This window comes from Terrapene carolina, unplaced genomic scaffold (genome assembly GCF_002925995.2).
Source record: "Terrapene carolina triunguis isolate 2854851 unplaced genomic scaffold, T_m_triunguis-2.0 Scaffold89, whole genome shotgun sequence".
Lineage (NCBI taxonomy): Eukaryota > Metazoa > Chordata > Testudines > Emydidae > Terrapene > Terrapene triunguis.
In genome coordinates this window covers 25,425,804-25,449,089 of record NW_020664440.1, presented here as the reverse complement: position 1 = coordinate 25,449,089, position 23,286 = coordinate 25,425,804, and the positions used below count along the sequence as shown (strand labels likewise).

Genomic DNA, 23,286 nt, shown 5'->3' with positions numbered 1-23,286 from the left:
ATTCTAGCAGTGATGTCACATACACTATACTGCAGTTGGCTGTGGGTTGACCAGCCATGTGCCAAAACCCCCTCTGTGGTCTCTGAAAGGTTCAGTTGGGAAGTTACTGCTGCTCAAACTGCAATAACTCATGTAAATTGTATCTTAAATTCCCCTTCCCTAAGAGAGGAAATGCTGTATATAGCATCCTCTGTGTGATGAGGGTTGTTCTGTTTCTCTCTGCACAGCATATACCTAGGGGAGAACATGACCCCGAGCTCTTAAAAAATGGCATTGTTTAGTTAAACATCCTCCTCACCTGCCAGAAATCAGAAATAAAACAGTTTAAGCTGACATTCCATTCCTTTTCCATTGCGCCTAGGTATTCCAGATGTTACTGCAATGGGGACCTTAGTAAGGTGCTGATTCAGCAAGGTTCTTAAGCATATGCATGACTTCAAGCATCTGAGTAGTTCCATTATAGTCAATGGGACTATGCATATGCTCAAAGTTATGCCTTGATGCTTTGTCATCTAAAAAAAGAACTCAGAACATCTTACAGAGCTGAAAGATCTATGCACAAATATATGAGAGAATGGACTTCTGTATGTCAGATTTCAGAAAACTAACTATTCTGCATGGGTTACCCAAAATGAATATTCCTATTGATATTTTATGTAAAATATTTAAAATGTATAAAACACGATAAACACCAAAATGATTAATTTACTTCAATTTAAAATAATTTAATTATTAGTTTAATTAATTTCCCACAAAATATAGGAAAAAATAATAAATATTTTAACACTCTGAATATTCCCTAGTGCTGGGCTTTCAGAAAGGCACAGATGACTTCACATAGAAAAAGTAAATTCAAGCTGTGTCGGTTTTCCTATCCCAATTACAATGAAGGGCAATGAGGTGAGGAATAGAGATTTACATTGCAGAGAGGCAACTCCGTGAATTACTATTTGAAAACACTTAAGTGATCTATCAGTACTACTCCCTCCACATTAGCCTAGGAAATAGTAGCCCCTAGAGGTAAAATATTTAAGTATCATTTGCAGAACTTCCTTGTTTCTCAATGATAACTCCTACATGGGATCACGTTTGTTTTACTTGTAAAGCACATTTCATGACTGTGTAGTTTGAATGTTTTAAAATATTGCCATTGAGATATAGTATCTTACTTTTTAATCTCCTAGATAAAGCTCTGCTACTTTTTGACATGATACCCATATGTTTCAAATACCATTGTCTTTATATAAAGCCTTCAGTTAAGGTACAAATACTGTATGTTTTACCTTTTTATTAAATGAGTTGCTTCTCTTCAGCCTTATAATGCCTTCTTTGCTGCAGTAAAATGGATAATGACTGAACTTGTCGTGTAAGTAAATTTTGTCAAGAATTTAAAGAATATTTATACTTTTTTGTCCTACATACTGAATTATTTTAAAAAAATGTTATTAATTCACTAACATTTTTCTTTACTATTAAATCTCTGGTGTAAAAGTCTTAGAAAATATATAATATAGGAATGTATAATTGCAACTTTTAATAAGTTATTCATGGTTGTCACTTATATCCTTATGTCTTTGCTTAGCAGTCTAGCAGCTTGCAATACGCAAACCAAATTTATTATTGTGGTTACTGTTAAATTTAACATGAATGTCTGGCTGTTTTTAGTGCTGCTTGGGTGGGCTGTAGTCAATAGAACAAACTGTCTTAGTGATTCATTGTGTTATTTCGTGATTTCGTAAAGTATTCTATAAGTTGGACCCTTTAAAACTTATGCCAGATCAAGGTGTGCTTGTCACATGTTATTTAATTGTTGACTTTATCTAATCCCCACAATGTTTTAAATGAACATAGATGATGCATTAGTGGGCATGGACTTTTGAAAGAAATTGGACCTAGTGCCTAAAAAAACACATGGAAGAATCACACAAAAGGAAGAAGAGCTTTAAAAAAATCTATTTTGTGTTATTATGGAAACAAATCACTTAGAATATTCTAAGATGTGTGTTTTATTATTGTACTTTTCAGACAGCTCAATTGCAGGCTTAAATGTAATCTCTCCATAAATAGGAAGCAATCTTTTCTTGTAACTATTTTGTTTTAATTGAAAAGTATTATGAGCTTTTGAAAAGACAGTTTGATGTGTGATCTTGGAAACTGTAATTAATTGTCCGTTAACAGTCTGCAAAATTGAAATACATCTCTCAAAGTAAATATCAGAAAAAAATCATATTACAAATGAGATTTTCTTGCTGGTTGTAACAACATCAAAAATTGCAAGAAACCCACTTCTCCTCTTCTGAATTTGAAAATTTGTAGTCTCTTGTCATTAAGGTTAACTTTGCATGTTGGTTTCACATTAATTATATTCATAATAAAAGCTTGATACATTTCAGTTGACTTTTTTAATAGTAAACCTACAGCATATTTTCATGGGCTAATGTATTTTCTTGATAGATAGATAGACCAAAAAACAAAACAAAACTAGTTAGCCACTGGTTAATCAAGTCTGTTCTCCGACTAGAAGTAAAATAATATTTTATTATTTAAGATCCTGGAATAAGCATAAGAAAGTATTTTATTTGTATTTCTGTATCATGGCCAGGAAAGTTCTAACCATATGGCTTTTTACTAGAGAATCAAAATATTCTGTATGATGAAGAATAACTATAAATAATGGTCAACTGTAAAATTGCTGTGGGCTGCCATGCACTGGGAATTTTAATGAGCTTTCTCATGTAAAAGCTCTTGATTATAAAATGATGTAGCTACAATATCTTGATAGTGTTAATTTCAGAATAACTTTTCACTGGCAAGAGAAAGCCTAGTGAAAATATAACAATAGCAAAAGATAACTCAGGAGTTATGCCAGCAGCTTGAACATCAGTTTCTTGTTTGCTTTTATTTGAAATGGGGTGAATGGTATCACCGTACTGACAGTTTAAAGATGGAACACAGAGCTAATATTTTGAAAATGTTCTATGTAATAATATGAGACATTTTGATCATTTCTTTAGGTTCTTGGTGGAATTTAATTTGTGCAGTTGGTGGCACTCAGATTTAACAGCAAAAGGTAAGTGTAAATTGTGCTTATGCTCCTAATGAAAAACATTCTAGATTTAATGGCACTTTTAATATTAAAATATACATTGTGTTTTATTTACTATATTAATATTATTAATGGTATATTTTTGTCTGTCATAATATTATATTCTCTTTCAGCCTTTATTATGATAGTTTAGGACTTAGTTATTTTACATATATCTGTGTGTGTGCTTATGTGTATTTTTAATACTGCAGTGAAATTACAATGTATTAGCATAAAAGCAGAACTTAAAATGCATGTGACATATAAATAATATTAAGGATCATTTTGTGAAGGTGATTTTTAAGAAAAAACAGAATACAATAAAACAAGATGAATTTTTCCTGTTCCAATATTTTTTTCTTTTCTAAATTAAAAACAAAAAAATCTTCCTGCTTAAAGCATCATCATTAGTCTCATTCTGTTTATAGCACATATTGTATAGAGCTGGTCAAAAAAATTCTGATGAAATGTATTTTCTATTGGAAAATGCTGTTTCATCAAAATCAAAACATGCTGTGAGAATGTGTCAATTTAACAATTTCATTTAGGAAAAAAACTCGAAAAATTTTTTTTTTTTTAATACGGTCTAAATATTCCATTTTGACCTTGTCAGAACAGAGCGCTTTGATTTTTTGTTGTTTCAAAATGACTTTATTTTAAAATTTATTTTATTTTATAGTCTATTAACACTTTTATAGTCTATTATAATTTATAACAAAGTTGAAACTGGAACAAAACGTTTGGATTTTATGGAATCAGATTAAAAAAAAAAAAAAGTCAACATTTTTGTTTCATGGGAACTTGCCATTTATTTTGTTCTGATTTGGAATGAAAACAAATTTCAGAATGTCAGAATTTCCTGCAGAATGAAAATTCCAAGTTTTGATCAGCTGTTTTATATATATATATATATATATTAATCCTTTTTGATACTTCGGAATTGCTGTATGATAATTAGTAAGGATAGTGCTATTAAACTGTTTATTACAGTAGGTATCTTAAAAATTTGTCATTTGCCACTATAACAATTAAAACATTCTCCATTTCAAGGCCCAGATCCTGAGTTGCTGATAGCACAGTTTAGGAGCAAGGGGTGCACATGTAACCTTTAATTCACCTTTTGCATTCCTTTGATCCTGGATGGATTCTGTTGCCTCCTCCTCCACATACCCAGGAGCCTAGTAGTTCAGGCACTCTCCTAGGACGGGGGAAGACATGGGTTCAGTTCCCTTCTCTGGAGCAGGGATTCAGTCTTCCCAGGTGAGTGCCCTTACCACCAGACTATAGTGTATTCTGTGGTGGATCTCTCTCAATCTCACCTATTGAAGCTGTTCCACTTTGTATAAATAATTAAATGGTCATTAGCCCAGGAACTTGATCTTGGATCTCCATCCTCCTAGCTGGGTGGCCTAATTACCAGACAGTAGAGCTTTGTTCTCTCTGGCCCAATCACGTATTTTATAAGAAATTGAACAGCTTCAGCGTGTGACACTGGGAGACCCAGAATACCCTAAAGCTTGGTGGTAAGGTGCCATCCTGGAAGGGGGGAAGAGTTCAAGTACTAGCTCTGGAGCAGGGATTCAAACCTGGGTCTCAAACATCCCAAGTGAGTGCCCTAACCATTGGTGTTAAGGATACCACCATCCCCTGCTCTGGTTTTGTTAATCTAGCTCTTTGCTTTTATTTTAAAAAAGGCTTAAAATGCTCAGAAACCAAATGTTTCTTTTGTCCCAAAACAAAATTTGTGTCTGTTTGTTTTTTGATTTACCAAAAAGTCTGAATTTTCATTTTTGGTTTGGGTTGAACTGATTTTCCCCCCCATTTTTCTGGAACTTCCAGAAAACCAAAAAATCAATTATTTGCCCACCTCTAGTCCTGATGCAGCCTATCCAAATGGTGCATGCATCACATTTGAAGAGATGACTTTATAATTAGTACCTCCCTTTGTTAAATGTCTATGTAAGTAAATGCCTGCTTTGGTTTGTAGGTATGTTCTAGCTACCAAACACCACTAATAATATTAACTTGCAATTTTCTTTTTTCCCCTAAAACCAAAAGTTTACCATTACTTTACTGAATAAATACAGTATGAATGAGGGACATCCATTCATGTTTTAGCTAAAAATGTTGCATGTTATTATACACTTCACCTGCTCCATTTCCTTAATGAATAGGAGTATAGAAAGTACCCACTCATCCTGCTTATTGAAAAGCTATCATTTTTATCTAACTAGCTTACCTAATTAGAATTTGGTGGTCTGGCAGTCATTTGGAAATTGGCTTGCATTACCCAAGATAAATGAAAGAAAAAGTATTCTGAAAAGCAAATGTTGAGGTATGTTCTTATTCAGATGCCACAGCATTGCTCCCATTAGTACTATTGAGAGTTACAGTGATCATGAATATACCTCACTAAATTGAAACCAAAGAACTCATGCAGTAGCAACAAATTCCTTTGCCTTTCTTAACAATGCCTCATAGATCATAGTGATTTTCAGTCCCTCTGAGGGTAAAATTCCTTGCTGCCCAAAATATGACAAGTATATTTTGTGCATTATTATTGATACCAAACCTGCTCCAATCACCTGCCAGCTCATCAACTTCATGGTAGGAGAAATATTTCTACCTGCAGCATGGAGCCCCATAACCTCTCTGACACTTGTGAATTAAAGACGGGAGATGGCTTCCTAAACCTTGGGCCCCTCAATTAAGGAACCAGAGAAATCTGAAACTTTCCAATCCCTGGCAGCCTCTTCGTAACCTAGGTCTGTTGATACATGAGGGAGTAGGGCTCCAGAATCATAGGTGGGGATCACACCAACCACTCTCGGGCAGCAGGTATTCACCACCCCAAATGGAGAGAACAGGAAGGAAAGGGAGGATGGTGCAGATCCTTGCCAGTTAACCTCATCTAGGTGGCCAGACCCCATAAAGTGGTCCCTGACAGAGGCAGGACCCTACAATGTCAGGTGATTCCCCCACTCCTCTAGTTTTCATGCCTTTGATTATAAAGATTTTTTCCATCATAAATTCCTGACTAGTGTAAAATGAATTTAATTTTCAAATCTACTTAATTATTTAAATATAAATCTTACTCATGAAGCATGATGCACAGGTTTCTGTGGATCAGATATTTCCCACTCTGTAAAACAGTGTCAGATTACTTCCATAGATGCAAGACACAGAGGCCTGGTCTACATTCCAAAATTAAGTTGACCTAAGTTAGGTTGAGGTACAGCCCCGCAATCATTATTGCGGTTTCTCATGTCCACACTAGCTCCTTCTGTCAGTGGAACGTGTCCTCACCTGGAGCGCTTTCACCGACTGAAGTGGGGCACTGACAGCCAGAGCCTCCCCATCCCAGAGTTGACAGCTGGAGACCCCCTCACCTCCGCCCCGGTGCCAGGAGCCCTGGTGCCAGGAGCCCTGGTGCCAGGGCTGGCAGCCCTTACTGCCGCCACCTCCCGGTAAGGGATTGGGGGAGGGGAGGGGAGGAGAGCCTGAACCTTGCCGCCTCCCAGTGAGGGATTCCCCCCCCCAACGTAATGCCTTGCCAGGAGGCAGCCAGCCTTGGGCTCTCTTCCCCCCCAAAAAAATCCCTCATCAACAGGTGATGTAACACAAACACTGCATCGCCTGAACTACACCCACTTAAGTGCTACGCCTCTCCTGGAGTTGGGGTTATTAGATTGATGTAGTGGGCGACTTACATGAGTGGGAGGATCATTGTAGTGTAGACACTTACATAGTTAGGTTGACGTAAGCTCATAGGTGCTGGAACTGGAACTGCTGCTACACCCCCAGGGTTGAAGTTGTTTCCATTATACACAGAGTTTACAGTTTGATTCATTAACTCTCTGCACCCCCACTATAAAAATTCTTCCAGCACCCCTGTGTAAGCTGCCTTACAATCGACCTAACTCTGTAGTGTAGACCAGGCCAGAGGTCAACTTTTCAAAAGCACAACATGACTTAGGAGCCTAAGTACCGTTTTCAAAAGTGCCTGTATAAAAAAGGATGCGACATATCATATTAATCTCCCCCTCTCCCTGTCTTCTCATCTCCCTCCAACAATACCCTGCCTAAGTTTGATGCACATGAGAAAATTTGTTTTTGTTTGGCATGTAAAAAATATTATAGTTCAGAGAGATATATCCTACTCTCTCTTTGACTTACAAACCCAACTTTACAATAATTTCCTGACTGATCTGCAATAGGCTTACCATTGGCTCTAAAACAATCTTGAGTGGAGAAACTCTGGAGTCCATGAGCCTGTTCAGTGTAATCTATCTTTGCATAATTGATAGTCAGTTTTCCCACATAGCAATTAGTTGAAGATATGTCTAGAGGTTGTGTTTGCACACATAAGGAGTAAAATATGATCCAGTGAATAAGTCACTAGAGTGGCAGATAAGGAGACCTGCATTCCATTCTCAGCTCTATCACTGTTCTGTGGTTTGACTATGAGCAAGTCACATCACTGCTGTGTGCCTCAGTTTCCCCACCTGTAAAATGGGAATAGTGATACTTACCCCTCCCTCGTAAAGCACTTTGAGGGATCTGTGGATGAAAAGTGCTATGGAAAGTTAAGTATTATTATGTTATGGAAGGAAAAAGCCAGAGATAGAAGACACTCAAAAACTGAACATCACTTCTTGATGAGAGCATTTTATTTTTTTTGTCCCCTACGTCCTTTCTTTGTGAGTTCCAAGACAATGCAAAATCTCCAGGGTTACCCTCCACAGAAATGATATGTTGACTTCAGTTGAATGTACAGTGCCTTAATTGGGGTACTCCAACAAATACATTTAAATACAGTTATCAAGGAAAATTAGAAAGTAGATGTGTACACTTGAAAAGCAGCAGCTGGTTTCGCTTGAGCCTATCCATAGTGCGAAAACAAAATCTTATCCATAAATGAAAACTAGCTTGGCTAAGGGTAAATCACAAATAACTATGATACGGTTTATGTCTTACAAAATTACATCCCCCAGCTAAAAGGGTTTTGTTAATTAAAAAAAGCACTTTGCACTGCCTAGGAAATATCACAGGGTGGCAGAAGCTGAGTATCATTTCCATTCACTGTAAGCTGTTTGGTACAGTAGCTCGCATTGTTGAGAGTTTTTGTGTGCTTGTTCTTCCCAAGTAACATTAAGATATTTTTATATGCCTATAGCACAGAGATTGAAACAAACCCTAGAGCCTTGTGATACTGAATATCCAGCTTTTGTTTCTGAACGCACTATAAAGGAGACCACGGGAAACATTGCTTGTGATGACTGTTTCAAGTAAGCCCTTTCAATTTTTTATACAACGGTTTGTGACAAACCAGATAAACTGAGATTTTTAAGTTTATGTTGAAGGATATGCAGTTCTAGCTTTTACATTGTCTTGTCCATCAATGACTGGATGCCATTTCTCTTGGTAGTGTAGGGGTCATGTAACAGTTTAATGTTTTGAAATTAAAGCAAGGGATATTATACTGTACCCGAAAATGCTGGATAGGTCCAGGCTTCTAATGACTGAAGAAGTTCTTTGCAATGGTATAAGTTTTAGGTCAATGACTGGAGACCAGACTTGTGCACTATCCTAAAAAAGGGAGAATTATTTACTGATTTATATACAAATGAAAGGTTAAGGCAGTTAGTTGTCCTATAAGCAAAACAACAATTTAGGAATTCCACTGGCTTTTGGTGCAGTGGTATCTGGATGTTCTGTTTGACTCTCCAACACTCTCCCCATATTGGAGTTGTTAAGCTGAAAAGCATGGGAGAGCAGTAAAGATCTTTTCCCAAGCTTTAGTGCTGGGAAGCTGAGCTGACAATGGACAAGTCTGGCACACATTAGACATCCTTTGGTCGCTTGTACTATTTCTATAGTAGACTAGACCTTCCAAGGGTTAAAAGAAGTACTTCAAAGAAAATTAATTCGTCCCAACTTTCCCCCCAAAAAACTAATATTCTTGCTCATTGCATTTAGTGTCTCTCTAAATCGATGTAACTATAATAAGAAATGTCGCTTAACAGTATATTATAATTAGAATGTTGCTCAGTTACTGAATATAAATATAGTTTATGCAAATGATTATATAACTTTTATACTTAGTGATGGTGTCTGTTTTTTAATTTAACTTTCCCTATGCTGAGATATCGTTGTCACAAAACACAGTACTATTTGCAATAGTATCCTTTCTATCACAGAAATGCCAAGAAGAACTAGAGCAATCAAAATTCCTACTTTCTTTGATTTGTTTGGTTCAGAAAGAAATTGTTATAGCTTTCTTCCTCCATCGTAAGCCAATATGCAGTTAGTAACTAAGGGTGAAATCCTGGCCCAATTGAAGTTGATGTGTGTTGTAGGATTTCACTCTAAACTTCCATTTCAACCCATTTCAACACACGTGCTTTGTAATAACCTGAACATCTTTAAAAAAAAAAAGTGAGTGAGTGAATCCCTGGGATATAATTTATAAAGTGATAATTTGAAGGCACTTTAGTTACAATGAAAAAACTTCTGAATCTGAAAAATCTATCTTTCTTACTGTAAAGGGTGAAGCACACACAGCAATATGGCCAATGTTGTGTTGGAGCTAGTAAGTGAAATGTCAAAAGTGTTTGGTTCACACACTTATTGTGGGGGGTCAGCCAGATGGTATGCCAGAGACATCCACCCTTTAACATATTTAGAGACAAATTAATAACATGTCAGAAGCCTAAGAGATATTTTTAATTTTTATAAAGTACAAAAGATTGCAACATCACTCACTTTTACTGCAAAGGTGGAAATTGAAAGTCTCAGAACTTAATATTCTGTATTGATCTGAGAACAGACCACTTGGATCAAGACATATGATCTCATGCTGGAACCTGTAACCGGTGGGCTACACCTTTGTATTAAGGATGAGGACTTCTGCGAACCATATTGTAGAACTCGGGGGTGAGGGGTGCATTTTGGTCACCCCATAGCTTTTTGAGGACTTAAGACGTGCTGAAAATGAATATTCACTTCTAGTTCATTTCTGGTTATAATTTAGTTATAAGAAAACTATTGCAGTCACGTCAGAGCAACTCTTTTTATAAGGCTTTTGGTGACAGAAATAGTCTTAGTTTATAAATTAATCCTGCAGAACACTTTCATTGTAACAATCGGTCCTATTGCATGAAAAGTACAAAATCAAGCCATTATGTTTCCACATAGCAAACACCACATTGTTATATTGCTATATTTTGCTTGATGTCAACAATGTAGAATTAAAACAGTATTGCTTTATCATCATTGCTTAGAGGATTAGTGAGAGCACGCACAACAAATTATTTTATCACATACGTTTTGTTTAACATTGCAAAAAGGCTTGATTCCATTAGAAAGAGATTAATTTAACGGGACCAGATTTTCAGGCTGTGTAGGTAATTTCAGGGCAAAGGAAATAACTTTCAAAAAATAACATAATTCTGCAAAACTTGGACAGCAATGAGTTGGAAACTGAGTTTAGTGAAAATTATAGTATTTTAAAAATAATGTGCTAAGATGATTTTCATAGAAAAACATTTTATGTTCCACAGTGGAACAAAAAACAAAACAAAACAAAAAACCACCACAACCAAATCTATGTTAGTTACCAACTGTTCTCAAGGCACCCATTATTTTTCTCCACAAGCAAGGGCAAAACATAGAGAAATAATCCCGAAGAACTGTCAGATTCTCATGGGAACACTCTTCGTTATGCAGCTTACCCACTGACTGTCATCAACAATCTACAAAGTGCATCTAAGATTGTACTCTGCACTGGTTACCAAATGTTTTGCTATAACCCAAGCAGCTTTCCCACAGAATAGCTAAGGAATTTGACCCAGAGTCTTTTGTGGGCCTACATCTTATGACCCATTTTTCAGTTTCATGGCTTTAGTACAGTAAATATTTTTACAAGGAAGCATATTGCTCAATATTCTTAATTTAAGAGTGGTGTCTCATTTGCTCCAAGTAAGGGTCCAATATTACAGGGTGCTGCGTGCCCTCAACTTCCACTGCCTTCAATGGGACTTGAGGGTGTTCAGTGCTTCACGTGATTGGATGCTAAGGGTTTCAATACAGCTCCCACAGAGTCAGTAGGAGTCTTTCCATTGATTCTAATGTGAGATGGATCAGGCCATAAATGAGTATATTTATTTTACACATTGAGAGAGTATACATATAGAGCGGGGTGGCTACTGGAAAAAGGTATTTGCAAATATTCAGGTGAATATACATCACAAATTTACTCCCATGGTATTCCCAACTCCTTTGTTTAATCTTCACATGCATTCGTATGAACAATTTTTGCTTTCAAGAACATTAAGAGAAAGTGAAAATGTCATGGATATTTACGCAAGTATTCAATATGGCAATATTACAACTATTCCACTGCAAGAAGGTTTGTACCACAAGTGACTCATTCAAGCCTTTCTCCGGTTTTATAAAAGTTTTGGTCAACCAGTTAGTGAAATGAAGCAATATTATTTGACTTACAAAAACAATCACTCAGCACAAATATTGATTGTGAATAGAGCATACACAAAGCAAGAATCCTGCATGATTTAACTTGATCTCAACTCTTATTGACTCACAAGGGACCTCAGGACCTTGCATGATTGAGTCCAATTTCAAGGCTGTAATTTGTTTGCATAACATTTTCAAATAAATTTGAATATTAGGTACATGAATTAAAATCAAAGTGCTGGTGAATAAATCACAACTATTATAAAGGACTTCATCAAATATATAAATTGTTCACTCATAAATAACTCAACTAACTCTATGGGCTTCTTTGAAAGTCCATTTAAGTCAATGGAAAGATGCCTATTGACTTCCATAGGATTTGGATCAGGCGCTAAATGTGTGCATATGTATATAATATAATCTTGTATGTGTAAACTTGCTATAAAGAAAGAAATAGTTCTTCAGGACAATTTGCAGTGTTTAAAATGTTTTTTAAAATATAGGTTTTATTAAGAAAGTAGGAGCCTAAAAGAAAACAAGAATTAACATAAGAATGTCATTAGGGTCAGGGTTTGGCTGCCTCAACCAATAATTTTTTGTCATTCAATATCCCACTGATTATTAAATTAATCTGTTATTGTAACAGCAATCAAAAACAAGTCAGACCATATTTTTGGGCATTTGAGATTGTCAACAAGAGTACAAAACTGAATGTTTTTTTTTTACATGAAACGTTTTCATATTTTCCAGTAAGCTATTTCTTTCTTGTACACACACACAGTGTTGTGTTTTAAACTCAAATGACCGACTGTTAAATGTTCCACTGAATAAGAAGCAGCTGCAGTATTGGAAATAGTCAGTTGCTTAAAAGAGATAATGATTTATCAGTGGTAAGCAGCACTCTTCCCTCTGAGTCAGTACTGCACAGTTCCCAAAGACCTCAGCGTGGTTTTTAAGGGACACTATGCTGTTTGGAGGTGATGTCTTTTAGATTAGACATTTAGATCCAGGGTTTACTAAGTAATTCACACCCTATTCACAAATATAGGGTGTTACCCCAATCACTTAACCAAATTCTAATGCAGGTAATTCTGTCCACCTAAATTCTACATCAGTTTCAGTTGACTACAATATTAGTTTCTGGCTTCTGCTATGGTCTTTACCTACCTCACATGGGGATTGTGAGGCTTAATTAATGTTTATAAAGCGCTTTGAACTACTTGGATGAAAGGTCTCTTAGAAGTGCAAAGTGTTTATTATTATAACTTAGCGAGGAAGATAACATTTACGGTGCCAGAATTTGATAAACATGCCAGTATTAAACCTTTGCAGTATATCCCTGCTGATAAAATGTTCCTTTCTAATCTAATTATTTTTTCTACAGTTGTAAGCATTTTGTATTAAAATTCTGCTAATTTTGTTAGCTTCACTTAGAGATATACTATTCATTTTGGTATAAATTCAGGGACTTATGAACAGGGAGAGATCTCCTCTTCTAGTATGTCTAGCAAATACCTCCTCTGCTTTTTACCTAGGTAGTAGATTTATGCCTTGTATTTTCAAAATTGCATGCATGCAGTTACTGTTAGTGAGTAGACAAATGGAACCATTTGAATGCATAGCTACCAAATTTGCACATGCAATTGTGGTAAATTGTGCGTGCAAATTAGGCAGCAGTCACATGCATGCTAATTTGAAAAACAGGACCTTTTCCTACTTTGTTCAGGTACAGTAATGACACACTGGACTTGGCTACAAGTCAAGGAGCCGGGCCTGCTCCTATTGACTTGAAAGGCAGAACTCCCATCAGTTTTCAATTGCAGCAGGATTGGGTTCAAGAGACTAACTGCACGATGACAAAATCCTGAGGAAATCTTCTCATCTCCATTTGGATTTCTTGTGCATAGTGTTAAGGTACAAAATAAAGAGAAATGTAAATAGAAAAAAAGCTATTTTTAGGGCTGTCAAGCGATTAAAAAAATAATCGCAATTAAAAAAATTAATTGTGATTAATCACGCTGTTAAACAATCATAGAATACCATTTATTTAAATATTTTTGGATGCTTTCTACATTTTCAAATATATTGATTTCAGTTACAACACAGAATACAAAGTGTACAGTGCTCACTTTATATATATTTTGATTACAAATATTTGCACTGTAAAAATGATAAAAGAAATAGCATTTTTCAATTCACCTGATTCAAGTACTGTAATGCAATCTCTTTATCATGAAAGTTGAACTTACAAATGTAGAATTATGTACAAAAAAACCCCTGCATTCAAAAATAAAACAATGTAGAACTTTAGAGCCTACAAGTCCACTCAGTCCTACTTCTTGTTCAGCCAGTCACTCAGACAAACAAGTTTGTTTACATTTGCAGGAGATAATGGTGCCCACTTCTTGTTTACAATGTCACCTGAAAATGAGAACAGATGTTTGCACGGCATTGTTGTAGCCGGTGTTGCAAGATATTTACGTGCCAGATGCGCTAAAGATTCATATGTCCCTTCATCTTCAACCACCATTCCAGAGGACATGCAACCATGCTGATGACGGGTTCTGCTCGATAACAATCCAAAGCAATGCAGACCAACGCATGTTCACTTTCATCATCTGAGTCAGATGCCACTAGCAGGAGGTTGATTTTCTTTTTTGATAGTTCGGGTTCTGTAGTTTCCGCATCGGAGTGTTGCTCTTTTAAGACTTCTGAAAGCATGTTCCACACCTCATCCCTCTCAGATTATGGAAGGCACTTCAGATTCTTAAACCTTAGGTTGAGTGTTGTAGCTATCTTTAGAACTCTCACATTGGTACCTTCTTTGCATTTTGTCTAATCTGCATGGAAAGTGTTCTTAAAATGAATAACGTGCTGGGTCATCATCCAAGACTGCTATAATATGAAATACATGGCAGGATGCAGGTAAAACAGAGGAGAAGACATACTATTCTCCCCCAAGGAGTTCAGTCAAAATATAATTAACGAATAATTTTTTTAACGAGCATCATCAGCATGGAAGCATGTCCTCTGGAATGGTAGCCGAAGCATGAAGGGGCATATGAATGTTTAGCATATCTGACATGTAAATACCTTGCAATGCCAGCTACAAAAGTGCCACGTGAACACCTGTTCTCACTTTCCGGTGACGTAAATAAGAAGCCAGCAGCATTATCTCCCCTAACTGTAAACAAACTTATTTGTCTTAGCGATTGGCTGAACAAGAAGCAGGACTGAGTGGACTTGTAGGCTCAAAAGTTTTACATTGTTTTGTTTTTGAGTGCATTTATGTAACAACAAAAATCTACATTTGTAAGTTGCGCTTTCATGGTAAAGAGATTGTATTATGGTACTTGAATGAGGTGAATTGAAAAATACTATTTCTTTTATCATTTTTACAATGCAAATATTTGTAATAAAAATCATAGCATAAAGTGAGCTCTGTACACTTTGTATTCTGTGTAGTAATTTAAATCAATATATTTGAAAATATAGAAAAACATCCAAAAATAGTTGTTAAATTTCAATTGGTATTCTATTGTTTAACAGTGCGTGAGTTAATAGCAATTAATTGACAGCCCTACTATTTTTTTCTATTTTTCACCAGGAAACCAGGTAAACATGCCTGTATCTATCCCAGTTCAGGAAAGCAGTTAAGCATGTGTTTGACTTCAGTAGGACTTAAGCACAATAGGGATGTAGGACTTAAGCACAATAGGGAAGCACAATAGCACCATCTTGAATAGGAATGTGTTCTTGAATTAAATTTGCTTTTTCACTATGGAACATGAAACTTCCCTTTTTAAGCCATATACTGCATGCACAATTACTGCTAACGTTGATAGGAGTTACTGTGTTGAATAAAAGCTATATTGTATACATGGCCCACCTAAAATGTGAATAAGTTAATCCCTGCCTAATCCCCTGGTGTACACCAATATGTTCCATGTCATAAGGGAAGAAATACACAGCTATCCAACTTGCAAATCACCAGGGAGCCAACCAAGGCAAGTTGTTGCTGTTTTTAAGGGATAGTGTTTTTTGCTGCTTTTTACAAGTAGAAACAGGTAGATGACGTTGGAATTCTAGTTAATTTGGGGATCACACAGCCCTTTGTGCAGCTTTTTAATAGCAAATTTAAGATTTGTCCATGGAATGTGCTTATTCAGCAGTGATCAGATAAATAACACAACTTAGATTCAGACTGTACTCAGCATGAGTAGTACAATTTATAAGCATTAAAAATGTAATGGTATTTTAAAAAACCACTCAGTTTTGAGATCTAACATAATTTGCTAAAACACTTCTGCATTTGTTGTTTGGCAGAGGCTTACTAAGCTGCTGTACTTAATCTTGCTTCAAATGTGTAAATAAATATGCAGTTCAATTTTCCAAGGAATAAATAATAATTTGCCTTTTCAGATGGAGTTAGTTTACTTCTAAACAAATCAGCTTGCCACATAAAACAAGCAAAACACCAAGGCCCAATTTCTTCCCTGCTGAAGCAATTCATTGATATATCAGGATCTCCCCATGGATTCCAGGAGTGGGTTGGGCGGTAAAATACAATCACCCCTTCAGAAGTAGTTTTGGTTCTGATTCATTTTACCATATTCATCTTAAAGGCCCATGGGCAAAAGCAACTATTCCTTATAGTTGATGTTACGTAGTTGCTTTCTCAGCAGCCATGCCAAGTATACTCTAGCGGGTGGGTAATATCTGACAGACAAATGAATGGTTTTGACCTGTGTTCAAGCTGAGCAGCAGATGTGCCATACCCACATTTCTCACTGGTGGTGGTGGAAATGGATAAAAAATGGGCTAATCACCTTTAACTCACAGTGACTTGAATGAGCATTGACTTTGCAGGATGAGCTCATTGTGGAGATCAAGGGGTCAGATTTCATTTACATTAGACCCCTTGACACTGACTTGGCCGTCAGAGCAGTGTAAAGTGGCCTTAGTGTAAATGAGAATCTGACCTGAGGTCCTTTAAAAAGGGGGTTCAATGGATTGCTAATGGGTTTGTGTCTAGTTCTTTTGTTTGTTTATTTTTTAACTTGCAAACTGAAGTAATAATATATAAATTAGAGCAATACTAATAGTGAGTTATGGGATGAAAAATGTATTTTCTAATCCAAGTATCAATTCTGTTTGTAAGATAGAACTAATGACTCTTAAGGTTACATTATACTTTGTAGTTGTTAGGGGTTTTGGATTAGTTGCACTTTTTTTTTTTTTTTTGGTAATTTCATTAAATGTTTATTTTTACAAACAGTAGGTACAGGATGAAATCTGTATCTCGGTGATATCTTTAAAAATTGCTAATGGTGAAAATATAATGACTATTTTCTTATCTGTATATCAGTGAATCACAGGATTTTATCCAATGAGCCATAAATAAAGGCCTACTGACTAAAAACTCTCTCCAGTAGGAAAGATCTGTGTTTCAGACCCTAAAGAAGAGATAGGAATGCTGTCCTCTGGCACAATGGTTTCCAGATTCAAATCTGCCTGATTTTACAGTCATTGCTCATGCAGAACCCTCATAGATGTCAGGGGATGTTTTGTAGGTCAAGCAACTACAAGATAATAGGAAGGTTCTTAAATAGGCTTGGCCGAAAAAAAAAAATTTTCTGCAACTTTGATGGATAATGTTAGTTTATTTTTAAGGATTTTTAAAATGTTTATCCATTTAAATTTTTAGAGTTGTGGGAATGACTATGGGGGAGTCAGACAGTAAATATTAAATTATTCTAGACTTTGAGATTCAAAAAGTTAAAGCTTTATAATTGTTAAAACACAAGTTGTCAACATCTCATATGAAAATATACAAAGTAAATATCCCTAAATCAAACTAGTTCTCAAGCACCATTTTTCTTTCTTGGCCTATCTGTAAATGTTGATTATATCAATGGAAATATTTTTTTGGTTGGTTTGTGTGTGTGTGTGGTGAAATCGACGTTTACCGACACTAACCAATAAAAATATAATATTTCCAAGATCATTATTAAGGCAGCCAAAAATGAAACTTCTAGCTGATTCCTACAGAATTTTTTTCTGATTCTCTCCTTATAAAATGGATCAAATTATCCAATCTAAACTGCAAAGACTGTTTATGCCAAGGCTTTGTATTTACTGTACATTCCTCTACTGAGTATTAGCCAAGCTTCCTCCAATTGTAAAGTGAGATATCTTCCTCTTCTTTCCAAACGCAACAGAGATCATAAACTTTGTCATGCAGGTAGAACTTAAAGTTAATGCGTAGGTATTTTATCTTTACCCTTCGAAAACATTATATTTTGAATGGTTAGTGCAGGAAATAAAGTAAGTTGCCATGTTTTGAAAAGAAAATAGTAATATGAAATAAGAAGGCAGCACATATATAAATTAGCAGACAGGTGTCTACTTGCCAGTTATTAGCCTCACAATCCTTTGGACAGTTTCCAACCTGTATTTTTTAAAACAGATGAAAGATTCCAACATAAAACATTTTGGAACTTTTTTATTTGTCCGTGGGATTGAGTATCATAGTAGCTGCTTATTTACAACATATTACCTTAAAGATAGTATTTGATTTTCATTATATTTTTGTATTCTTTTCTCGGTTCACATTTGTATCCTTGGTCACATCCTGCCAAGAGGCATCTGAGTCCTGCCAAGACATCTCTTTGTCACATGTTCAGATAATATATCTGAGGCTCCTATTGAGCTGTCAAAGCCATACAAATCTGTGTTTGTTAACTGTAATTCTCCTTCCATTTGCTTAGCTTGGAAAGCCAGTGAATTAAAGGAGTCCTGTGGATCAGAGAGAAACTGCTTGAAACACTGTATACTTAATGTCTAAATAAAATGTTTGACCATGACAATCTAATTCAAAGGGCATTTTGTGAACTTAAGAAGGAAATTCCTTTCTTAATGCACTATTTCTTTTTGTGACTGGGAAATTTTTCTTATTAGCATGTGTCTAAACACCTCTTATACGTTGTCAAGGTTACCAACTTGCAGCATAGAAGGTGTCCTACATCTGGTTTTATAGTACAGTACAGAGATGTGAAAGACATTTTAATGAAAATACCTCAGCAATAATAATAATTGAACAAACACCTTTTAATTCTGTAGTTTAGAAGATGTGGACTGACTCTCCACGTATAAAAAGGACTCTAGTTGTAGGTTCCTTCCATGCCTAAAAACTAAGCACATTGCTAAATAACTTTTCAGTAACAAAGCCGTAATGTGTCTCTCTTTAATGCTGAATTAAATTTATCTGTTGTGTCTGAAGTACTGATTACCTGTTCACTTATTTGCAGGAATAATGTGTACTCACATATCCAACAGAAGTCAAAGGGTACATGGTTAGGAGGTTAAATGGGTTAGATGTATACAACCATGTTCCTAAGGAAGAGGGAGGTGGGTGCTGGGACACTAGAGACATAGAGGATCTGCAATTGTGAACAGGCTTCACATTTTGTTGCATGGGGGACAAGCTTCCCCCCTGCCCCAATCCCACCACATAGATTCATAGATTCTAGGACTGGAAGGGACCTCGAGAGGTCATCGAGTCCAGTCCCCTGCCCGCATGGCAGGACCAAATACTGTCTAGACCATCCCTGATAGACATTTATCTAACCTACTCTTAAATATCTCCAGAGATGGAGATTCCACAACCTCCCTAGGCAATTTATTCCAGTGTTTAACCACCCTGACAGTTAGGAACTTTTTCCTAATGTCCAATCTAGACCTCCCTTGCTGCAGTTTAAGCCCATTGCTTCTTGTTCTATCCTCAGAGGCTAAGGTGAACAAGTTTTCTCCCTCCTCCTTATGACACCCTTTTAGATACCTGAAAACTGCTATCATGTCCCCTCTCAGTCTTCTCTTTTCCAAACTAAACAAACCCAATTCTTTCAGCCTTCCTTCATAGGTCATGTTCTCAAGACCTTTAATCATTCTTGTTGCTCTTCTCTGGACCCTTTCCAATTTCTCCACATCTTTCTTGAAATGCGGTGCCCAGAACTGGTCACAATACTCCAGCTGAGGCCTAACCAGAGCAGAGTAGAGCGGAAGAATGACTTCTCGTGTCTTGCTCACAACACACCTGTTAATACATCCCAGAATCACGTTTGCTTTTTTTGCAACAGCAAAAACATCCAATGAAACATTTACTCCTGGGGGAGTTCTGCACCACTGCACAATGCAGAATTTGCGCAGAATTAATGTTCTGTGCAGAATTTCATTTTTCCAGGCAGAATTGGTGCCGCAGAGCTGTTAGCCAGCACTGGGGGCTGCTGGATCCAGCACAGTCCAACTCTCCAGCTCACAAATACAGGGCACTGCTGGGGGGAGAGGAAGAGGGAGCTGGAGGGTTCCGGGCAGCTGCAGTTCCCAGTACGTTCTGAAGAAATGAGGCATTGTGCAGGAAACTCCCTACAGACCCGGGACCCAGCATCAGGCTGTTTCTCCCTCTGGATCCCTGGGCTCGAGGTGGGGGGGGGGCAGAAGGGGGGTATATGTGTCTGAGACCAGTGGAACAGAGTTTTCCTCCAAGATGTGCCCAGCTGGCATGTGTGACACATCCAGACTGAGGCACCCAACAAAAGCATAACAGAGAAACAGGAACTACATTGTCGTAGGGGTTTCTTTAACTCTCTACTCTAAAACTTTTTTGTTGTCTATATTGTTACAGACATACTTGCTGACAGGTATTTTGAAATAAATTATCAAAATAATTGAAACTGGTATGATTATATTGAATTATTTTGACAAATGAAATATGCAGAATTATGCAGAATTTTAAAATATTGTGCCCAGAATTTTTAATTTTTTGGTGCAGAATTCCCCCAGGAGTAAACATTTAGGTACAAATCTCTCTGAGCAGAACTTTGTGAGAGTAGGGAGGTCTCACATTAGTAAGGATTTACATGATTCAGACTGTTCTTCAGTGTCTTTCCATTTAGTATGATAACAGAGAATGTGAGAGCCTGCAGAAGTAAGCAAAGAATGAGGAAATCGCCATAGGGTTCTCCTTGCAGATGTTTGTGACCAACTGTTCCACTAGCACTATGAGGATGATTTTTAAATGACAGGCCTTTTCAAATGTTGCATGAATGTCATAATATTTTCAGTTAATTAGAAATATATATCAAAGCTTGTTTGGATTAAGAACATTGATTAAAACTAGAAAATGTTCCAGTGAACTTTTAAAGTCAGCCATTGTTATGAACAATCCTTAGAGTTATGAAGAGATTTATTTCAGTTAATAATAAATCATTGCAATGAATTAGTGCAGTCTGGTTGATTTAATGCAAATGTGACCTATGCATCTACATTTTCATCATTTCTGCATAATAAAGGATGTGAGTTTTATAAACAGTTAGTAGCCTTTAACTAAGGAAAACAAGATCATCCTCAAACTTCACAGTTGTGCAGGGCAAATCATTTTGTAAACTAAAAGAAACTATAGGTTTGTCTGGATACAATATGATATACAATATTCTTGATAATCTCAGGCGTGTGATCTTTCTTTCTTTCTTTCTTTCTTCTTTCTTTCTTCGACACCCTCAGGTGCATAGGTCATCCAGCAATTTTGGTCTGGTCAGGCTTCTGAAAGTCATGCTGATGGATTTAGCTTCTTTCTCTATGGTTCTATGTAATGTTTCTCTAGGTGGCCCTCTTTTTCTCTCTCCAGCTGGTGTCTGTGTTATCACTTGATGTGGAAGTCATGTTGGTGGCTTCCTTAAATTGTGTCCTAAATATATCTTCTAGCCATGTTTGAAGCTTTAAGCTGGTGTGCTCCATTTAGAATTTCTGATATTATAATAAACTCTTTCCAATGGACTCTTTCCCATGGACTCACAGGCATTGCTTTGGAATGAGTTTAACTTCTTATCAATTGGTGTTGTGGATTTGCATGACTCTGGTCCATAGAGGACAGACATGATGTCATAGTTAAAAATTGTATTTTTGTATCAGTGCCACTCATGCTACTTTTCCAATTCTTTTCAAATTTCTGAAAGTTGTTTGCCACTTTTGATATTCATTGTTTGACATCTGGCCTGGTGCCACCATCATACCACATCTTGCTCCCCAGATAAGTAGGATTTATTTCTTCTAATGTTTCTCTGTCAACTCAGATGGTTGCTTTTGAAACATTGATAACCATGTATTTTGTCTTCCCATGGTTGATGAACAACCAATTTGTTTTGCTGTGTCTTCCATTAAGCATTGTGTTGAACTGAGCAGGACAACATCATCAGTAAAAACAAGGTCACTCAATTGTACTTTTATCATTTGTCTATAAAATTCCTCAACTGCCTTCAGTGGTTATTTTCCTCATTACAAAGAAGATGTCCTTCTGCAGCACGGAAGAGGTTAGAGGGAAATATCCCACCTCCTGCATTTCAAAAGTGACACCTGATAATTAGGAAGAAATCTCTCCTATGGGCAATATATTTATCCATTATGGCCCTGTATAGACATTGCCTGCTGGAACAGAGCCAAAAGAGGCTCCACATGGCCCCTGCTCCAGGTTAAATTCCCTGAAGCTGAGGGTTGCTGGCCCTTTCCCCCAACTGACTAATGGGTGCCAAAGACTTCAAGGGGTGGAGGAGCCACCTGTTGTACCTCAGTGAGTGTCTCCTTCCCTCATTGCTGGGGCTGTCCTCTTTCACTGCCGGCCCCATCCAATTCCCCCACCTGTTGAAATGGATGGGTAAAATTTCTCAGTGATATCTGTCTCATTCATTTATGGGCCCAATCTTGCAATCTGGTCTGAATGGGTGAATGCTTATACCTATGCAGAGCCCTGCTGAAGCCGGTGGGGCTCTGCATTGTAGCAGGAGTTCACCTGCCTGCAGGACCGGTGCTTCCATTTAGACGACCTAGGTGGTCACCTAGGGCGCCAGGATTTGGGGGGGTGACATTTTGCCGCCCTCGGAGGCAATTTGGCGGCAGGGGGGGTCCTTCCGTGCTCCGGGTCTTCGGCGGCAATTCTGCGGCGGGTCCTTCACTTGCTCCGGGACCCACCACCGAAGTGCCCCGAAGACTGGGAGCACGGAAGGACCCCCCCGCCGCAGAATTGCCGCCGACGACTGGGAGCGCGGAAGGACCCCCACCTAGGGCGCCAAAAACCCTGGCGCCGCTCCTGCCTGCCTGGTTCACACTGCAGGATCAGGCCTCAGAACTGTCTTTTTGTGTCAAAGAACCACAGGTTTTTTTCATCTAGTTTAAAAGTTCAAGCACTCCAAAATGTTGTTGTTGGTATATGTATTATATTTTACATATGGTATTAAAAATATTCCATTCTCTATTTCATATTTTATTTAAAAATCCTAAACAACCTAATTTATGCTTGCAATATAGACATTTCATTCATTTAAAAATGGATAAGTGAGAGAAATGTGGGTTGGAAAGATAGCCGGCAGCCTGGAAAACACATGATGTGATTTGGAAACCAGAACAACGGATATCTACAGTTCAGTTGAATGGGTATAGTTTGTTCCAGACCATTAAAGTTGGATATATGCAACTGTCAGTTATGTTGTGAGTAACAGCTATTTGAGTGTAGATTGTACAACATTTTCCATTTACTGTACCCTGATGTATGTGTGTGGGTTTTTTTGGGGGGGGGGAGTTTATTGTTGTTTTTTTTACTTAAAACAAAAATAGGAAAGATCAAAACCTGACAGATATGAAATGAAATCCCAAAGTAATGAGTAAAAATCTTACGC

At 37.1% G+C, this 23,286-nt stretch overlaps 1 protein-coding gene across 1 annotated transcript in view; it reads left to right on the top strand.

The window, feature by feature from the left end:
* The window catches only part of CACNA2D3 (calcium voltage-gated channel auxiliary subunit alpha2delta 3), a 734,667-nt gene that overhangs the window by 699,417 nt on the left and 11,964 nt on the right, over positions 1-23,286 (top strand). The window contains exons 33-35 of the mRNA XM_024221093.3: positions 1,314-1,366; positions 3,015-3,070; positions 8,262-8,373. Coding sequence (XP_024076861.2) covers positions 1,314-1,366; positions 3,015-3,070; positions 8,262-8,373 — 221 coding nt within the window. The remainder of the gene's footprint in view (positions 1-1,313; positions 1,367-3,014; positions 3,071-8,261; positions 8,374-23,286) is intronic.